Below are 18,602 nucleotides of genomic sequence, written 5' to 3'. Positions count from 1 at the left end.
ACTCTGGTCACCTAGGCTGGAGTGCAGTGGCGTGATCACAGCTCACTGCAGCCTTGACCTCCAAGGTGAAGCAGTCCTCCTGCCTCAGCCTCCCAAGCAGAGCTACTTTTTAAAGGACTTAGACTGCATTGAGATTTTAGTTGGTGGGTAAAGCAAAAAATATGAATCATACATAAGTGAAACTTTAAGGAATACAGCTGCAAAATTGTACCTTTTCCATTAGAATGGTTTGATTACCAGGTTCCTGTAAAAATTCCTTGTCCATAAAGGTCGTATTCTTTGTAAAGGACATATGCTTTTAGACGATTGGGTAATGGAAGAAATGACATGAAGACAGGGCAGCGCAAATGTAACCGTCCCATGCATTTCCGGATCTTTAGGCGGCACAAGTGTTTTAGGGAGCGAGGGTTTGCTAAAAAGAAAAGGCACATTATCCAAAGAGAAAAAGAACTTTTTTTAGTATCTTAGGGTTTTGTTAGCAAATATATTTGATGGCATTTCATTTGCTGTTACTAAATGGCAAAGTCAATAGGGAAACAGTTTTTCAGTTCTTATTGCAATCCTTGTTGTAGATATGGTTCCAGAGCCATGTCAAGTTAGAATCCAAAGACTGGCATCAATCATGGATCTGGCCTGTGAGATCTGAAGTTCTTAAATCTGCATGTGGCCAGGCGGGGTGGCTCATGCCTGTTTCCCAGCACTCTGGGAGGCTGAGGCAGGTGGATCACTTGAGGCCAGGAGTTCAAGACCAGCCTGGCCAACATGGTGAAACCCCGTCTCTATTAAAAATACAAAAATCAGCTGGGCGTGGTGACTGCACACCTGTAATCTCAGCTACTCGTGAGACTGAGGCAGGAGAATCGCTTGAACCCAGGAGGCGGAGGTTGCAGTGAGCTGTGATTGCACCACTGCACTCCAGCCTGGTTGACACAGTGAGACTCTGTATCAAAAAAAAAAAAAAAAAAATCTGTGTGTTTTAGCCACCTCAGGGACAGGGTAGAAACTGAAGATTACCACCGAAGGGGAAATAACATGAAATAAATTATTAATTTGTCTTACGTGCTACTTTGAAATAATTTGCTTTGAAGAAGGTCATTTTGATTCCCTCTACAGACATGGCTCTTAGCTTTTTCTCATCCTTGTTTTTATTGCCATATAATAGCTTTTCATTCTTGTGTCCATGGTGTTCTTTTGTTTCCATGGTTTAGGTGGATTGGGATGAAAGTATTACCTACCTATATAGTAAGTAGTTACCTAACAGATTTTATCTCCTCGGAAAAGGTAATAAATACAAATTAAGTGTAGTCAGTAACATTTTTTAAGATAGGAATAGTATTTTTCTGGTTTAAGTCGAGCTTTTAACCAGAAGAGAAGGGTGTTCTAATTCTAAAACAACCAAATAAGAATATAATTAGTATTTTTGTAAAAAGTCATTCTACGTGGCGATCATTAAGAAGTCAGGAAACAACAGGTGCTGGAGAGGATGTGGAGAAATAGGAACACTTTTACACTGTTGGTGGGACTGTAAACTAGTTCACAACCATTGTGGAAGTCAGTGTGGCGATTCCTCAGGGATTTAGAACTAGAAATACCATTTGACCCAGCCATCCCATTACTGGGTATATACCCAAAGGACTATAAATCATGCTGCTATAAAGACACATGCACACGTATGTTTGTTGCGGCACTATTCACAATAGCAAAGACTTGGAACCAGCCCAAATGTCCAACAACGATAGACTGGATTAAGAAAATGTGGCACATATACACCATGGAATACTATGCAGCCATAAAAAATGATGAGTTCATGTCCTTTGTAGGGACATGGATGAAACTGGAAAACATCATTCTCAGTAAACTATCACAAGGACAAAAAACCACACACGGCATGTTCTCACTCATAGGTGGGAATTGAACAATGAGAACTCATGGACACAGGAAGGGGAACATCACACTCCGGGGACTGTTTTGGGGTGGGGGGAGGGGGAGGGACAGCATTAGGAGATATACCTAATGCTAAATGACGAGTTAATGGGTGCAGCAAACCAACACGGCACATGGATACATAATGTAACAAACCTGCACATTGTGCACATGTACCCTAAAACCTAAAGTATAATAATAAAATAAAATAATAAATAATAAAAAGTCATTCTACGAGAAGGATACTTACTTAAGATAAAATGTATTTCTGACCAGATCCCCTGTTTTTGGAGCACAGCTTTCAACTTTGAACAGATCCGAACTTGATCAACATAATCAAGCATCACTCGAACAACCTTTCCAGAGAGATGTTGCAGCCATGACAAAGTTATTACTTCACAGAACTGAGGGAAACAAAGTCAGAATTAGGAAAGTAAATGGAAAACACAAAGTATCTATGGTTTAGCATAGTAGTCAAAGGAGATGTGGTGTAATGAAAGCCAAGAGGGAAAAATGTCTCAAAAACAGGAAGGGATGGTAGTGGTCAACTGTAATTGTTCTGATTCTTTTTTCATCAGAAATATGATCAAAATAAATCATTTAATCAGTTGCTTCATTTATGAAACTTCCTCACACTGCTAGGCAGAGTTAAATCACTTTTACCTCTGTACTGTTTTTGTTCCTTTTATATCTACTGTTGTGTTTATTTTATCATAATTATTATACTAGGATCTCTTTAACCAAGCTCTTGGAGAGAATGGATGTAATCTATTTATTGCCATAGTTCCAGGGCCACAAATAATGACTGTAAGGGAATACAGCCAATACTGTGGACTTACCTTAGTATCTTTGATAACTGTAGATGTCCAGCCTTCAACAGTATAGGAAGGATGGACTTTGTCTCCATGTGGGCAATCAAAACATCGCTCTGTGTCATACCCATAGTTCAGCAGCATCCTGAGCATGACTTCATCTTTCAGAGTGTATTGCAGTGCTGATGGAAAATGTAAAGGGTTAACTCTGCAGAAGTAATTGACATTGGCCCCATGCCTTAGCAGCAGACTGATCAGCTCATAGTTGCCCATCCTGAGGGCTATCTGGAGGCAGTTAACTGGGTCTTGATTAGGCAGAGCTCCAGCACTCAGAAGCAGCTTGACTGAAGAGAGGTCACAGTTTGATACAGCAAAATACAAAGCTGACTTCCTGTGGTCATCGTAGTGTTTGTTAATTCTCTGATCCAGCATGAAGTTCACATCAAATCCAGCCTGGATGAGGAGTTCCAGGCACTGAGGATGTGCTCCTGCTGCTGCGCAGTGAACTGGACTGATCCCACTCTGCTTAATGGCAGCAAGATCTGTAACTGGAATCAGTATCTTTAGAGCTCTGAGAAAGAATTTCAAAATGCATTTCAACATTAAGATGTAGCACTAACTTGTTTATTATTGTTTTATAGTAATACTAGATAGTATCAATATTCAGGGGGTATTTAGAACCCGCAACCAAAAAAAAAGCATAATTCTTTCATCCAGAAGCTCAGATACCAAGTAAAATTGAATGGAATTACCGTCTAAGCTATAAAATTCAGAATTAGCCCAGAGACCTGAGGCTTCCCATATTGTCTAAGTACCTGAAAAAAGTTTTATATCTCTTTAGTGGCTTCAGAGGATGCCTGGTTAAACAGCCATTTCTAGTTCTTCCTAGTTGGTCAAGAGTTTCTTTTTTTTTTTTTTTTTTGAGACGGAGTTTCCTCTTGTTGCCCAAGCTGGAGTGCAGTGGCACGATCTTGGCTCACTGCAACCTCTGCCTCCCGGGTTCAAGCAATTCTCCTAAGAGTTTCTCTCATCTTTAAAAGGTATGTTTAGGGCTGGGTGCGGTGGCTCAAGCCTCCCAGCACTTTGGGAGGCCGAGGTGGGTGGATCACGAGGTCAAGAGATCGAGACCATCCTGGCCAACATGGTGAAACCCCGTCTCTACTAAAAATACAAAAATTAGCTGGTGTGGTGGTGCCCACCTGTAGTCCCAGCTACTCAGGAGGCTGAGGCAGGAGAATTGCTTGAACCCGGGAGGTGGAGGTTGCAGTGAGCCAAGATCATGCCACTGCACTCCAGCCTGGCTGCAGGAGTTCAGTCAATGTGGTGGGAAAAATTATAAAAATTATAGAAGCAAACTTTCTTGGAAGGCCGGGAGGTTTTGCAAAAGCTTCAGGAAAGGATTTGGCTGAAGGCCGCTGAATTATCTCAGAGTAGGTAACAAGGAAGTGTAAGGGAATTGATCTAGATATGTTAGTCTACTTAGGCCTCGGAACTTGCCTTTCATCATCCACATGTAGGACTGCTCTGGTGGTGGGGGTTGGGGGGGAACCGTGTTAATTACAAGATGTGCTGACTCAAAGCCTTTGTCATTAAATCTGTACTAAATAAATGCCTGAAGCACCAGCTTGTCAGGGCCGTGGCTACTACAACTCTTTCTTTGAGCAGCCTGGTCCTCTAGCCCACTCTTTCACTGGATACCTATGTCTAAGTACTCCTTTCATCTGTCACTTGGCCACAGTCTATGGTTCAGACCCAGCATCTGGTGACAGAGGGAGACTGCATCTCAAAAAAAAAAAAAAAACCAGTATGTTTAGATTGTGGGATCAGTGATTAAAGATTATAAAGTTCCTAGAGGCAGCTCAAAATAAAAGGTAGCTATTACTATTTTTATTATTTACAATAATGTAATTGAACTTAACAGTAAGTGGCCCCTGTCAGCTGCCACATGGATGGGCAGGTGGCCTGAATTCTTAGGGATGTTGGCATCAGCTCCATACTCCAGCAAGAGAGCCACAGCATCTGGATTTCCTCCACTTGCGGCTTCAAGTAAGATGGAAGAAGAATCAGAGGCCTGACCATGAGCATTAGCTCCTAAGAGGAGAAAGACTCTTGTTAATGCAAAAATTATTTTCCACTGTATTTCTTGAGCGATCTTAAAAATATATCACTGTCACCAAAAAGCCATTAGTGAGCACACACTCTAGCAAAGCACCAAGAATCAAAGTAACGAAATATATACCTCCTGCTCTCAAGTAACTTATAAACTAGTTGAGGAAGAAAAAAATGGCAGTTTCTAAATTATAAGTAGGTTAGTTTTTGAAGTAATTTGATGTCCGTTTGTTTGGAACTTGAAAATTCCAGTAGAAATACTGTTATAAAAGTTGCTTTTATTTCTAGACCAGCCTATAAAAGCCCACTTAACTCATAACACACATATAGGATGGTACTAACAAATCTATCGAACTATAATACCATGCCATCTAATGATACTGTTTTGGTGGAAAAGGGCATTTGTTCTGTTTTAGCTTGTTCGTAGGGGACCATAGTAGAAGACACTGTAACTGTTTTTAATTGAGGTTAGGAACTGCCAATAGCCAAAGAGATAAGTTGTCGTACAGTTATTAGTACAGTGTATCCCTTATCCAAAATGCTTGGGACCAGAAGTGTTTCAGATTTCAGGGTTTTTAAAAAAAAATATTTGCATTACAAGTTGCATTATACTTACAAGTCCCAAATCCAGAAATCTGAAATCTGAAATGCTCCAGTAGGAATTTGAGCATCATGTTGATGTTCAGAATTTCAGATTTTGGAAGATTTTGGATTTCAGATTTTCAGATTAAGAATGCTTAACTTACACGTGTATGCTAAGTGTTATGTGAGTGATGTGAATAATAAGAGTACAGGTACAAGCAAAAGGTCTAGAAGATCTAGGGCTGGGGTTGTAAGGGGAGCTGGGAGGTGAAGGAAGGAGAAAAGAGTTTGGGTCAGTTGTGGAAGTCTTCCCAGTAAAATGTGCTCTGAAGAAAGAGTAGCATTTGAATGGACAAAAGTTACGGAGAGCATTCTGAAGCTCATATAAAAAAGATGTAGTGACTTTAATTTAACACAGACTCCATAAGAGTCATCAGGGTCCAGTGGCTGCCCAAGAACCCCACTCCAAGAATGCCTTAAGAAGTCCAACAAGCCTCTGTTTATTGAGTGCCCACTATGTGCTGGTTCCTTTATGTGTATAATAATTTTTAAACTTTGTAACAACCCCCAGCAGTAGGTGCTTAACATACTCATTTCAAAGATGAAGAAACTCATTGAGTTTCAGTGACTTCCCCAAAGATGCACAGCTAGTAAGCAAGGTAGTCAGGATTCATATACAGGTATTCTAGACCCAGGGCTTATATCTATGAGGCCATATTGCCACTCTAGCAATGCAGGGTAGTAATGTGATTTGGAATCAGACAGATGTACCTTGAAATACTGGCTCTGTCATTTACCATCTGTGTCACTTGGTGCAAATTACTTTGTAAGGAGTCACTTAAAAGAAATGCTTACTCACTGAGGGTCAAGTGATACTGGTTTCTTTGCAAGGATTTAACATCTGTTGCTTCTTTCTCTGTATTTTAATCAATGATCTATACAAAAGGTTACTCTTTCCTCATAGATGAAAGATTGCAATGTTTACTTTTGTTATTCCAGCTAATGACTTTAGACATTTCTTATATTGATCATTTAAAACGTCTTACTTAAAATGTCTTATGGCCATTGATTAGAAACTAGCCTCCCCTATACGACAGGAAAGATTTAGATAGTCTAAAAAGCACAAGGTTGTTCTTAAATATAGGAGTCTCTGCCATCTAGAATACTGGAGACCAGGACTGTGTATTGTTAAAGAACAAAGTAATACTTCTAGACAAGGAGAATAAAGATAATTCCATTATTGAGACTTTAAAAAATCTTGGTAAAAATTTGCTTTTTTGAAAAAAAGCTTTAGATTGATCCTACCTTGCGTCATCTAACAGTGTCATCAATGAGCTCTCCTCAAAGACAGTAAAGGCCAAAGTTCTCTGAGCCAAGGGTCCCTGCTAGTTAAGCCAGGATTCAAAATGACCACAGCCACAGAGAGGGGGATAGGGGAGGGGGCATGTTTGAAGGGAAGTCCTGCAACTGGTACCATGGCTGACCCTCACTTTCCTCAAGTATAAAATGAGGATAATACTTACCTCACAGAGTTTTTAAAGGGTTACGAGGCAACATGGGTAGTTTAATACTTGTTGCTTAGACAGTACCCAATACGTTTAAGTTGCTTTCCCCTTCTCTTGGAGTTTTGGTTATTACTAGAGTGAAGAACTGGGACCCAAAGAGAAGACATCAGGAAGAATTTCCTAACATCTAAAGCCATTTGGTAACAGATTAAACTGCCTCATGATTTGAACTTAGGCAGAGGTAATGTGTAGAGTATGTTGCAGGGTGTTTGATTGTATGATTCTGGAAAAGGACAACACCACAAAAAAGTTAAAAAACCGGCTGGGCGCGGTGGCTCACGCTTGTAATCCCAGCACTTTGGGAGGCCGAGGCGGGCGGATCACGAGGTCAGGAGATCAAGACCATGGTGAAATCCCGACTCTACTAAAAAATACAAAAAAATTAGCCGGGCGTGGTGGCGGGTGCCTGTAGTCCCAGCTACTCGGAGAGGCTGAGGCAGGAGAATGGCATGAACCCAGGAGGCGGAGCTTGCAGTGAGCCGAGATTGCACCACTGCACTCCAGCCTGGGTGACAGAGCGAGACTCCGTCTCAAAAAAAAAAAAAAAAAAAAAAAGTTAAAAAACCATCATCTTCTTAGCACAGTGAGGGAATGTTAAGTAAACGTAACCTGCATCCTAGTAACTTAAGGGAAATTATGTCAGACCTAATAAAAAATTCTATCTTTATGTTAGGCTTCTCAATAATCACTATTAACCCATAATTTTTATCAAACATTTATATTAGGCTTAAATAAAATGTTAACTTTTATTATTTTGAAGCTCTCCATTAAGAGGAGAACCCCTGGATCATGTTACCCTTTGTTAGTGTGCTGACCAAACAGAAGATCTTGCCTTTCCGCAGTAACATTTCCATGATTTCAGTGTGTCCACTTTGGGCAGCAAGAGCAAGAGGAGTGAATCCATACGTGCTCTGTGGGTCAGGGTGTGCCCCAGAAACCAGCATAAGCTTCACTATGTCCTCTCTGCCCAGTTTGGCTGCTTCGTGGAGAGCTGTCCTCTCGTTGGCACAACGCAGATTGACATCTGCTCCGTAGTTGATCAGCAAGGCAGCCATGTCATAGGAGTCACGCAGCACAGCTGGGAAATGAGAAGTGTGGTGGGCGTGTTCAACGGGAAGTTAAGACCAGAGTAGCATATCTGCAAGTATCCCTCAGGCTTTCTTAAGGAGTTCTTCCCACCCACTCCCAGACCCCAACATTCTGTGTTTAGGAAACAGATTGTAAAGTAAGGCATGTGTCAAATAATACTGAGAATGTTTTACATCAATGGACTATGTTTTTCTGTAAGCCATGAGTAATTATTCATTGCTTATGTGGTTGAAACACAAATGTAAACTTTTCACTTACCTTTATTGTTCAAGAAAATGGGAACTTAATTATTCAGTACAGTCCTGGAAATGTTTGTAGCTGCTTTAAAATAAGAAAAAAACAAACAAAAGACAGCCCAGACTCTGAAACATGCCAAAAATTTAAAAAAAAAACAACAGAATCTACCCCAGAAAATAAATGACTAAAACACAATTTAAATATGCATGTCTGGTGGGAGTGGTTGAAGCCATAGAAAATGATAGTTTTGGCCTATCATTTCTGCATTAACACACTTTGGCAACACACCAAAGTGTGTTGTGCAGAAAGTCCCTTAAGTTTCTGTAAGGAAATGTAAAGAAAATGATTTTGTAGTTAAAAAAAATAATAATAAAAGGCTTGGGAACACTGTGTATGTGTGTGTGTGTGTGTGTGTGTGTGTATGTGTGTGTGTACGTATGTAAATATATATATTTAGGGTCTCATTCTGTCATCCAGGCTGAAGTGCAGTGGTACAATCATAGCTCCCTGCAGCCTTGAACTCCTGGGCTCAGTCAATTCTCCTACCTTAGCCTCCCAAGAAGCTGGGTCTACAGGCATACGCCACCATGCCTGGCTAATTTTAAAAATTTCTGTAGAGATGCAGTCTTGGTATGTTGCCCAGGCTGGTCTTAAACCCCTGGGTTCAAGTGATCTTCCTGCCTCAGCCTCCCAAAGGCTGGGATTACCGGCGTGAGCTACTGCTCTCAGCCAGCACTGTATATTCTATCACCCTCTTCAAGATTCACTTTGCACGTTGGTATATTGAAGTCTCTGAGGAATCTTGCAATGTATTTGCTTAACTTTTTAACCCAACATTTTCCATGACCTATCAATGGGGACACGCTGTTTAGGTGCCACAGACATGGAATCATTTGACCTGCCAGATAGGCTGAAGTGAGGAGAGGAAAACTAGCTCTACCATCATTACAACAGGCTTCACAGCTTCATGGTTTTTACATATGTGATTTTTCTACGCACAAGACAAATACTATCTTATAGACAAGGAAACAGGTTTGGAGAGGTTAGATCTGACCTAGACTTCTTTTCACTATACAGTGAAACTTTATGGTTTATGCATGCTTTCTCAGAGAAGGCTCTTCTGCTCAGTGTTTTTTCTATAAAATGCAAAGCCTTAGCATCTTGGGACAAACCATGAAGGGACCCCAAATCCTAATTTTTGGCAGTACTCTGTTGGTCTCTCTTTAATTTTCAGTGCTTTTTTTTTTTTTTTGAGACAGAGTGTTGCTCTGTCACCCAGGCTGGAGTGCAGTGGTGCAATCTCGGCTCACTGCAACCTCGCTTCTCCCTGGTTCAAGCGATTCTCCTGCCTCAGCCTCCCGAGTAGCTGGGATTACAGGTGCCTGCCACCATGCTCTGCTAATTTTTGTATTTTTAGTAGAGATAGGGTTTCACCATGTTGGTCAGGCTGGTCTCAAACTCCTGATTTCAGGTGATCCACCGGCCTCGGCCTCCCAAAGTGCTGGGATTACAGGCATGAACTACCAGGTACAGCCTAATTTTCAGCTTTTATTTTGATAAAAGTTATACATGTACAGAACTTAAAGAGCTAATTACTGTGAAGTCCATCACTCTTTCCCTACAATCTTTTTCCTCTTCCAGAGGGATCCTTTAGCTGATTCTTTGCTCTTCATGCCCGTGTCTCTAAGTAACCTGCTTGTATGGATACTTGTTGATTTTTGGTTTTGGTATAATTTAATGACTACTTACCATAGAAAATGAGGATTTAACTTTTTTTCTCCTGTCCCCACCACATGTGCACATTTCTCATCCCATCATCCTAATATTTTTGTAGCATGATTTTTGTTAAATATTTAATATTTACCTTCATGTATGTCATTCAAAGGTAGGCCATATTTACATTTCCTTTTCTGTACATCTTTTTGTTTTCCCTGGAGTTAATACTTGTCTTATGTTTCATTTGCTTAGTTTCCAACTTATCATTAATTCCACCCCAAACTCTCCAAACTGTCTACATCTCCCGTCAAGATGTCATTCCTAGCCCACTGGTCTTGAAGAAGCCTCTGCCTAGGGCCTCCTGACCTGTTCCAATCTGGACCTCAGTGCCTGGTCATGTTTGGTCATCCTAAGATCGTTATTCCCCTCATCTTAGGGATCTCATTTGCCTCCCACCTGGCTTGGATCTTCTGTTTCCTGGATCCCAAGCTTTTGTTTTTCGACTTTACTCCAATGTTGGTAGAACATTTTCTCTGTTAGCTTCCTAACAGCAGGGAGCAAGAAAGTTTTTGAGATTTCCTATGTCTGAAAATATCTTTTATGTGTTTAATCTACTGTCAGATTTGAGAGTTGGAGCAAATGTAGAATTTTAAGTTGGAAGTATTTTTTCCTCAGAATCTGTAAAACTATTATTCACCACCAATTACTTCAAGCTTCTAGTTACCATTGAGATGTCTGAAACCACTCTGACTTTCATCTTTTGTATATTATGTATTCCTTTTTTTTCTCTCAGGAAGTCTGTGGAAACTTCTTTCCACAGTGACTTGTGAATCTTCCCTAGTGACTTGTCTCTCTCTTTTTTTGTTTTTATCTTTTTATGATTTTTTATTATAATTTAAAAGAGGCTATGTAAGTAGAAAAGTTTAATTCCACCTCTGAGATGATCTTTGTTAACATTTTCACATGTATCCTTGAATTATTTATTTCTACATGTTACATTTTAAAGAACTTTTTGTTACACAAAATTCTCTAACAATTGGCTTTTCTGCATTTATAGTGTGAACTCACATTTAGAGAAGGATACTTAGACCCCCAAGATCCTAAAACACCTAACTTTATCCATCTCGCTATTCATTCATTAATTATTGGCATCAAATGTGTACGAGGAGTCTTGCTAGCTGCTGAGGTGCTGAATCAGTATGAATTCTGCTAATAACCATTTATAATTTGCCACAGAAAGTTCTTTCATTGCTCTAAGACTAGAGGCAAAGTGCTGAGGGTATTGGGTCTTTTACAGTTCATTGAGCTGGCACTTAGTATGGCCCTTTATTCTGGAAACACTTGTCCTTCATTTTAGGAAATCATTTTCTTGACTTATTGCATTGGCCATATACCACCTCCATCTTGTCTGTTCTCTCATTCCTCTTATTCACATGTTGCTCCTCTTGGATCATCCAACTAATTTTCACTTCTTTCCTATTTTCCACTTCTTATTTTCTTCTTCTGGAAGCTTTCCTGAACTCCCATCTTCCAGCATTGTTTTGGTTTTTAAAATATCTGCTCATATTTTTAATTTTCAAGAATATTTTGTTTTCTAATTTTGCTAACATCTTGTTTTTATTAAAATGGTTTCTCTGAGGAAGTTAATGACAATTTCCCTTTAAATTTTATTTTTCCTAAATAATCTTAAGGTTGCTTAACTCTGTTTGTTGAAGATTTTCCTCAGATAGCCTTCAGCTATTTGCTCATAATTAAAAGTTGGAGACTAAAAAGCCGGTTGGAAATTTTAAGCAGAGGGTGGGGCTTGTGGACTGTGGGTTTAACAATAGGTTGATATGTTTGGGCCACTTATTGGGAAAGCCCCAACGTCACTATCTTTAGCTCTTTCTTCTTGGGCTGGTCAGATTCCTCCAGAGAACCCCCGGCAGCCTGGAGGGTAAGGGCCTGGCTGCCAGCCTTCTAGGAGGAGGGCTAGGCAGTCTCAATTATGTTTGCTTAATTCCTCCAGTGTTTTCAATCTAGTACTCCCACCCTCACCTAAAATTCCGTGGTCCAGAGACTCTCCGTTTAAGCTAGGCAGAGAATAAACCTCCAGGATTCTGCTGGGGTTGGGCAGGAGTGATCTAGAGATCTGACTATCTGCTTCTTAATAGTTTTCAACTAACTCTTCTGTTTCAGCTGTCTGCCCTTCACCCGTGCTCCATGAGGTAATTCTGCTCCCCTCTGATTTCTTATATCAGAATTAACTGGCTTGATCAAGGCACCATGCAAAATGAGCTGCTGTTAATTGGGCAGAGGTTTTGCATCAGGCCACCTCACAGGCCAGCCTATGGAAAGCTTCTGGAGGGTCAGTACCCACGTCTGGTCAGTTGGGAACAGAGTGACAGTGCTGCAACTATGCACAAAAAGCTGCCTTTGAAACCTGGGGGCATGAAGGAGACTCAGTGCCACAGACTCTTTTTCAGAAACAAGGTATTCATTTACCTGTAAGAAGAGGAGAATTGCCTTCGAAATTCTTAGCATTTGGATTGCAGCCATTTAGAAGAAGAAAAGTGGCATTTTCTAAGAGGCAACTGCTGACAGCCAAAAAAAGTGGCGTTTCACCATTGTGAGTGGTTTGCTCCCACAGACTGGGGTCTGAAGCTGAAATAAATTCATCATACCACACAAATTAAGATATATAAATGAATGTTAAATTTATCTCTCAGAAGCATCAAGAAGAGTCAAAGAGAATTTACCGCTTAGGGTTATTTCCAAAATTTTCTTATTTAATTGCACTGCAGCCTTATGCAGAGGAATCCAGCCTATCTCATCTGCTTCATCAAATGCGGAATGGTACTTGGTTAAGTGTGACAATGCATCTTCCTTACCTATTAACGAGTCAAATGAGAACAGATTCACATTTGGCACACTTACAAGGAAGCCCATATTGCTTCCTGAATTCTACCACCAAAGTTAATGCATAAGACAACAGAATTCTAGCACCACCTTTTATGAAAGACAAATGGCATACGACAGACAGTATGGCCGGTCATCTAGCATTCTACACCTGGGCCCGTGAACACCCCCAGCATCCTGTTACTTACGAAAAAACAGCTCTGTCTAGGAAGGAACCCAGGAGCTCTTTTTTTTTTTTTTTTTTTTTGAGACAGAGTCTCGCTCTGTCGCCCAGGCTGGAGTGCAGTGGCGCGATCTCGGCTCACTGCAAGCTCCACCTCCCGGGTTCACGCCATTCTCCTGCCTCAGCCTCTCCGAGTAGCTGGGACTACAGGCGCCCGCCACCTCGCCCGGCTAATTTTTTGTATTTTTAGTAGAGACGGGGTTTCACCATGGTCTCGATCTCCTGACCTCGTGATCCGCCCGCCTCGGCCTCCCAAAGTGCTGGGATTACAAGCGTGAGCCACCGCGCCCGGCCCCAGGAGCTCTTTGCTTCATTGAGCTGAAGTATTTTCTCCCAGAAAAGCCTACATCAGACTCTTGACAATCAGCTGTGGACCCCCATAGTGTTCAGCTCAATGAAGCAAAGAGCTCCTGCTTCTAGGCTTCCTGAGCTTCGAGGGGAAATGCTGCCAGCCGTCACCATCACATCTATCCTTTTTTTTTTTTTTTGTGAGACGGGGTCTTGCTCTGTTGCCCAGACTGGAGTGCAGTGGCACAATCTCGGTTTACTGCAACCTCCATCTCCTGGGTTCAAGCAATTCTCCTACCCCACCCTCCCGAGTAGCTGGGATTACAGGCGCCCGCCACCATGCCCGGCTAATTTTTTGCATTTTTAGTAGAGACAGGGGGTTTCACCATGTTGGCCAGGCTGGTCTCGAACTCCTGACCTCAGGGAATCCACCCGCCTTGGCCTCCCAAAGTGCTGGGATTACAGGCGTGAGCCACTGCGTCCAGCCAATGTCACCATCACATCTTACCACAAGTTAAAGGGGATAGAAGAGGAGTACTTAACTTTCTCTATTGTTTCAACTATCTTCTTATAGTCAGCGCTCAAAAAGGAATGGAAACTGCATAGAAAAAAATACATATGTAATTCCAAAACTGAGGAGAAAAAACTGTTATATAAATAAAAAGGAAAGGGTAATGGTAGTAGTAGTTAATCCGGGATGAGCTTTCATAGGAGGCAGTGACTGAGGCGTAATAGAAATACTTCTATTTATAAAATATAATGTGGCCCTTAACAAAATTCTAGGGAAGCTCCTTAACGCTTATCTGTCTTCCACATTAGCCTGTTAGCTTCCTTAGGGCAAGGACTATGTGAGCCTGGATTGCAGTAGGCCCTTAATCAGTGTTGGCTGAACTGAATCAAGCCTGTGTATGACTGAAATGTCACACTATCTCATGGTAAAATTTGATGGCCATTATAGAATGTCAACGATTCTAGCAGAAACTATTTTTTTTTTTTTGAGACGGAGTCTTTCTGTGTCCCCCAGGCTGGAATGCAGTGGCACGATCTCGGCTCACCGCAACCTCCACCTCCTGGGTTCACGCCATTCTCCTGCCTCAGCCTCCCGAGTAGCTGGGAATACAGGCGCCCGCCAACACGCCCGGCTAATTTTTTGTGTTTTTAGTAGAGACAGGGTTTCACCGTGTTAGCCAGGATGGTCTCGATCTCCTGACCTCGTGATCCGCCCGCCTCAGCCTCCCAAAGTGCTGGGATTACAGGCTTGAGCCACCGCGCCCGGCTGCAGAAACTATTTTTAAAAATAGTAAATAAAAATGGTGTATTAAAAAATATTCAGTCAGAATGTGTGCTCAGAAAACACTATTAGCAGTTATGTTTTTATTATTTAAGGCTTTAAATCTCAATTTATGAAACTTATATTATTTTAAAACCTAGCAAATAAGGATTGTCACCTTCCATTCTTTTTTTTTTTTCTTTTTTTTTTTTTTTTGAGATGGAGTCTCGCTCTGTCTCCCAGGCTGGAGTGCAGTGGCAAGATCTTGGCTCACTGAAGAGTAGCTGGGACTACAGGTGCCCACCATCACGGCCAGCTAATTTTTTGTATTTTTAGTAGAGACGGGGTTTCACTGTGTTAGCCAGGATGGTCTCGATCTCCTGACCTCGTGATCTGCTCGCCTCAGCCTCCCAAAGTGCTGGGATTACAGGCGTGAGCCACCGCACCCGGCCACCTTCCATTCTTTAATTATTTAACAAACCCAGTTTGAGGAGAATAAATTCCCTCGGACACTCTGTCCTGTTTACAATTTGGTCAATTAAATTATCTTAAACATTTAAACCTGCATTCATAGATTTAGTACTGTATTTTGTTTTCTATAGCTGCTGTAAGAAGTAACCACACACTTAGTGGCTTAAAACAACAATAATAAAACAAATTTATTATCTTACAGTTCAGTAGTTCAGAAATCCAAAACAGTCCTCACTGGACTAAAATCAAGGTGTCAGCAGGGCTGTGTTCCTTCTGGAGGCTCTCGGGGAGAATCTATCTCTGCCTTTTCTAGCTTCTAGAAGCCACCCACATTTCTTGGCTTGTGGACTCCTTGCCTCCATCTTCAAATCCAGCAATGTTGGGCTTAGTCCTTTTAACACTGCCATCTTTCAAGTTGTCTCTCCTGCCTCCCTCTTTCACACTTAAACATCCTGTGTTACACTGGGACCACCCGGGTAATCCAGAATACACCCCCTATCTAAAAGTCAGCTGATTAGCAGCCATAATTCCATCTGTAGCCTTACTTCTCTTTCCCCATGTAAGGTTCCAGAAATTAGGACATCTTTGGATGGGACCATTACTCCACATGTCACAAGTATGTTCTAGTTTTCTAATTCCTTCAAGTACCTGACTAAATCAGCAAGCCTGCCTAAGTATCATACAATTCCTGCAAATCTAATCAAGTAAATCCATAACCACAGTCAATTTCAGTTTCTCTGAAACATTTCAATACTCTCCTTAGCCCAACTCTCTTATACCTTTCAACCTAAAATTATGAGTTCAAGGTCAGTTACTCAGTTATGCAATTTAAGGTTTTAATCATAAGGTTAATATAATAAGGCTAATTTCTTTACAAAACTTTAACTATTTAAAGATTATTTTAAAAACAAATCCTAAATTGAATACAAAAGTATAGGAATAGTGTGTGGCTAAGAACACAGACTTTAGAATCAGACTGCCTGGCTCTTCACTTACTATTCTATGACCTTGGGTAAGCTATTTAACTTTTCTGTGCCTCACTTTCCTCCTCTCTAAATAGGGATAATAATAGGACCTACCTCATAGAGAGGTAATGAGAATTAGAATTTAAAAGTCAGTATTTATGAAGTGCTTAAAATAACATGACACATAGTGATCACTCCATGGTTTGTTACATTTTAAAAATACTATATAGGTTTGATGTATTTCATCATGTCTCTAGTTATGAAATCTCTTGGGGTTAAAAGACATTTTTCTAGTTTTACATCCAGCAGGCAAATAGAGATTACCATCCCAAGTAAACTGGGTTATCACCCCAGAAAAAATGATGGTTACTGCCTCAGGAGACCAAGGTTGCTGATTGGCCAGAGAGCGTGTGAGCAGGTGTGCTTGACTGCAGACTGCCCATATCCAGGACGACTCTTCTTACACCCCACACAAGGTCCCACTGGTCCTTTTTCAGTGTTGTCCAACAAAACTCTGAATCTACACTTTCAGAAGCCTTGTTCAAGTTTATGTAGTTCCTCCTTTTGATTTGAGTAGATCAAAGACTGGACCCCACCCCCACCTACCATACTAAAGTTGAAGATAACTAACTTTTGATGTGTCCTGGTTGGATTTGTGCATTTCTTCAATTCCCAAAGACAAGATGTATTAGTTTTTCTCTAGCCCTTCGTATCCTCATTTATTTCTTTCTTCTGATTTCCAGTCTGTATCACCTCACCCAGATTTGCTGCTAACCTCCTTCAGATATTTATTGCCTAATTAAATTCTGAATTATTTCCAGATTATTCCTGTCTAGTTAGGCATAATATCTTACAGATATTTAATTGACAGCTCCTTGGATTCTGACCCTCCTGTTTTTGTCACAACACTAGAGTTAAGCTAATGACAAGTGTCAGCTGTTGAATACAACACTTAATACTATATTGCCAATGAGAAAACCATTACCTCTCATCCTTAGGTGCATGTTGTGCTGTTCCTGGCTTATAAATATCCTGTAAACTCTGTTGAATGATGAGCTGGGTGTCAAAGTCTTCATCTATGTCTTCATCGCTGGTGTAATTATCCATGTGAAACGTGGACAGGTTTACTTTAAAGTCAGAGTGAATTAAAAGTATTTTTCCAGTTGTGAAGAGATCAGCTGCTTAAAATTACAAATGAAATTCAGAAACCTAGAAAATTTGTAGGATTAACAAATGAAAAATATACAAAATTTAGGAAACAAAATATTCACTAAAAAATTTCTGTAAACTTAAAAGAGTTTTCTGGACTGCCACAGATTCAACAAAAAATTAGAAGTTTCCATGAGTAGCCATTGACTTAAAGCTTATTCAGGAAAAACCACCTTTCAAATAAGACTTCGGTTAGTGCCACTCTAACACTGACAACACTCTGATTGATCTGTTCAACTTGGCTTGTGAGTCTTTCACAGTGATTGTAGCACTCATCCAAAATAATATCTTTCCTACACACAGTGAGTGTGATGCTGAAAATAATATTTTACTTAATAAACATTAAAAATAAACATGTTATAGGAACAAATGTATTCTCACAATTACAACATAGATACAGCAGTAGTAAAAACAAATGTATCTTACTAGGCAATATCTAAATGGTTTTAAAAGAAAAATGTCAGTTTTAGCATAGAATACCTTTGGTCACATTTCAAAGACTTTTTACCTTTTGTTTTATCCTCTAGGACAGCACTGAAGTTTTCACTGTTAAGGACTAACACATGTAAGCCTCAGAATTTTCATTTATATTTAGGATCTCCTCTCCCCTGTAGTGACCATTCCATTAATAGCTTTACTATAAATACTTCATCATAAGACAGTCTGGCACATTCTCCTTGTTTTTTACATGTGGTTTAGCTCTTTTTGGAAACATGATCTCTTTTCTTCACTGCTACATTCATCAAATTTAAAGGATTAAATATTTTATTCCTGGAATAAAATGCTTTTGCAGGGGGTTGGCCATGCAAAGAGAATCATGCACATAGCCACTGCAAACCACAATCAAGTTTTCATTTAAGAGAACCCAAACATTTTGCTCTGACCCAATTGTCCAAAGTGACTGTCCCAATGTACTAGATTCACTAGGTAGCTGTGACATTTTCCTTGGGTTACAGAACTGTGGCCTTCAATGTCCTTGGAATCCTAAGGGAAGAATTCACTCTACATGAGATAAAATTTTGACCAAAATTCTGTTTTGTTGAAATATTTTTAAATTGTTAATATACACTAAAAAAAAGCAAAGGGACCACTTGACATTTCAAATTAAATATGAAGCAAATGCGGAGCAGCACACTGTCACTGCAGGTGTAGAAGTTCAGACTGCCCTCAAGCCATCCTATGCCTTTGCAGGCCAACTTCGCAGCTTTGAGTTTCCTTTCCTAGTCACAAGGGTGCGGTGAGAAA

At 40.4% G+C, this 18,602-nt stretch overlaps 1 protein-coding gene across 1 annotated transcript; it reads right to left on the bottom strand.

The window, feature by feature from the left end:
• On the bottom strand, positions 1-17,317 carry ASB14 (ankyrin repeat and SOCS box containing 14). The gene is made up of 10 exons (XM_032153947.2): positions 17,134-17,317; positions 13,986-14,040; position 13,746; positions 12,772-12,903; positions 12,518-12,676; positions 7,824-8,069; positions 4,655-4,826; positions 2,763-3,306; positions 2,174-2,327; positions 1-412 (listed from the first exon to the last, which is right to left on the bottom strand). The coding sequence occupies exons 1-10, from the start codon at positions 17,253-17,255 to the stop codon at positions 234-236; spliced, it is 1,764 nt and encodes a 587-aa protein (XP_032009838.2). The 5' UTR covers positions 17,256-17,317; the 3' UTR covers positions 1-233.
• Positions 17,318-18,602: the final 1,285 nt, after the last annotated feature.

This window comes from Hylobates moloch, unplaced genomic scaffold, assembly GCF_009828535.3.
Source record: "Hylobates moloch isolate HMO894 unplaced genomic scaffold, HMol_V3 SCAFFOLD_5, whole genome shotgun sequence".
NCBI lineage: Eukaryota > Metazoa > Chordata > Mammalia > Primates > Hylobatidae > Hylobates > Hylobates moloch.
Note: the sequence above shows the minus strand (reverse complement) of the source record. Positions and strands in the feature narration are given on the sequence as shown.

What these genes read in the sequence shown, in the direction of transcription:
- ASB14 (XM_032153947.2), bottom strand. Translation starts at nt 17,255, where the DNA reads ATGGATAATTACACCAGCGATGAAGACATAGATGAAGACTTTGACACC. An exon ending in TTTGGAAATAACCCTAAGCG is followed by an intron (nt 12,677 to 12,771) that starts GTAAATTCTCTT and finishes AATTTATTTCAG; the next exon opens with CTTCAGACCCCAGTCTGTGG. An exon ending in GCTGACAGGGGCCACTTACT is followed by an intron (nt 3,307 to 4,654) that starts GTTAAGTTCAAT and finishes ATTCTTTCTCAG; the next exon opens with AGCTCTAAAGATACTGATTC.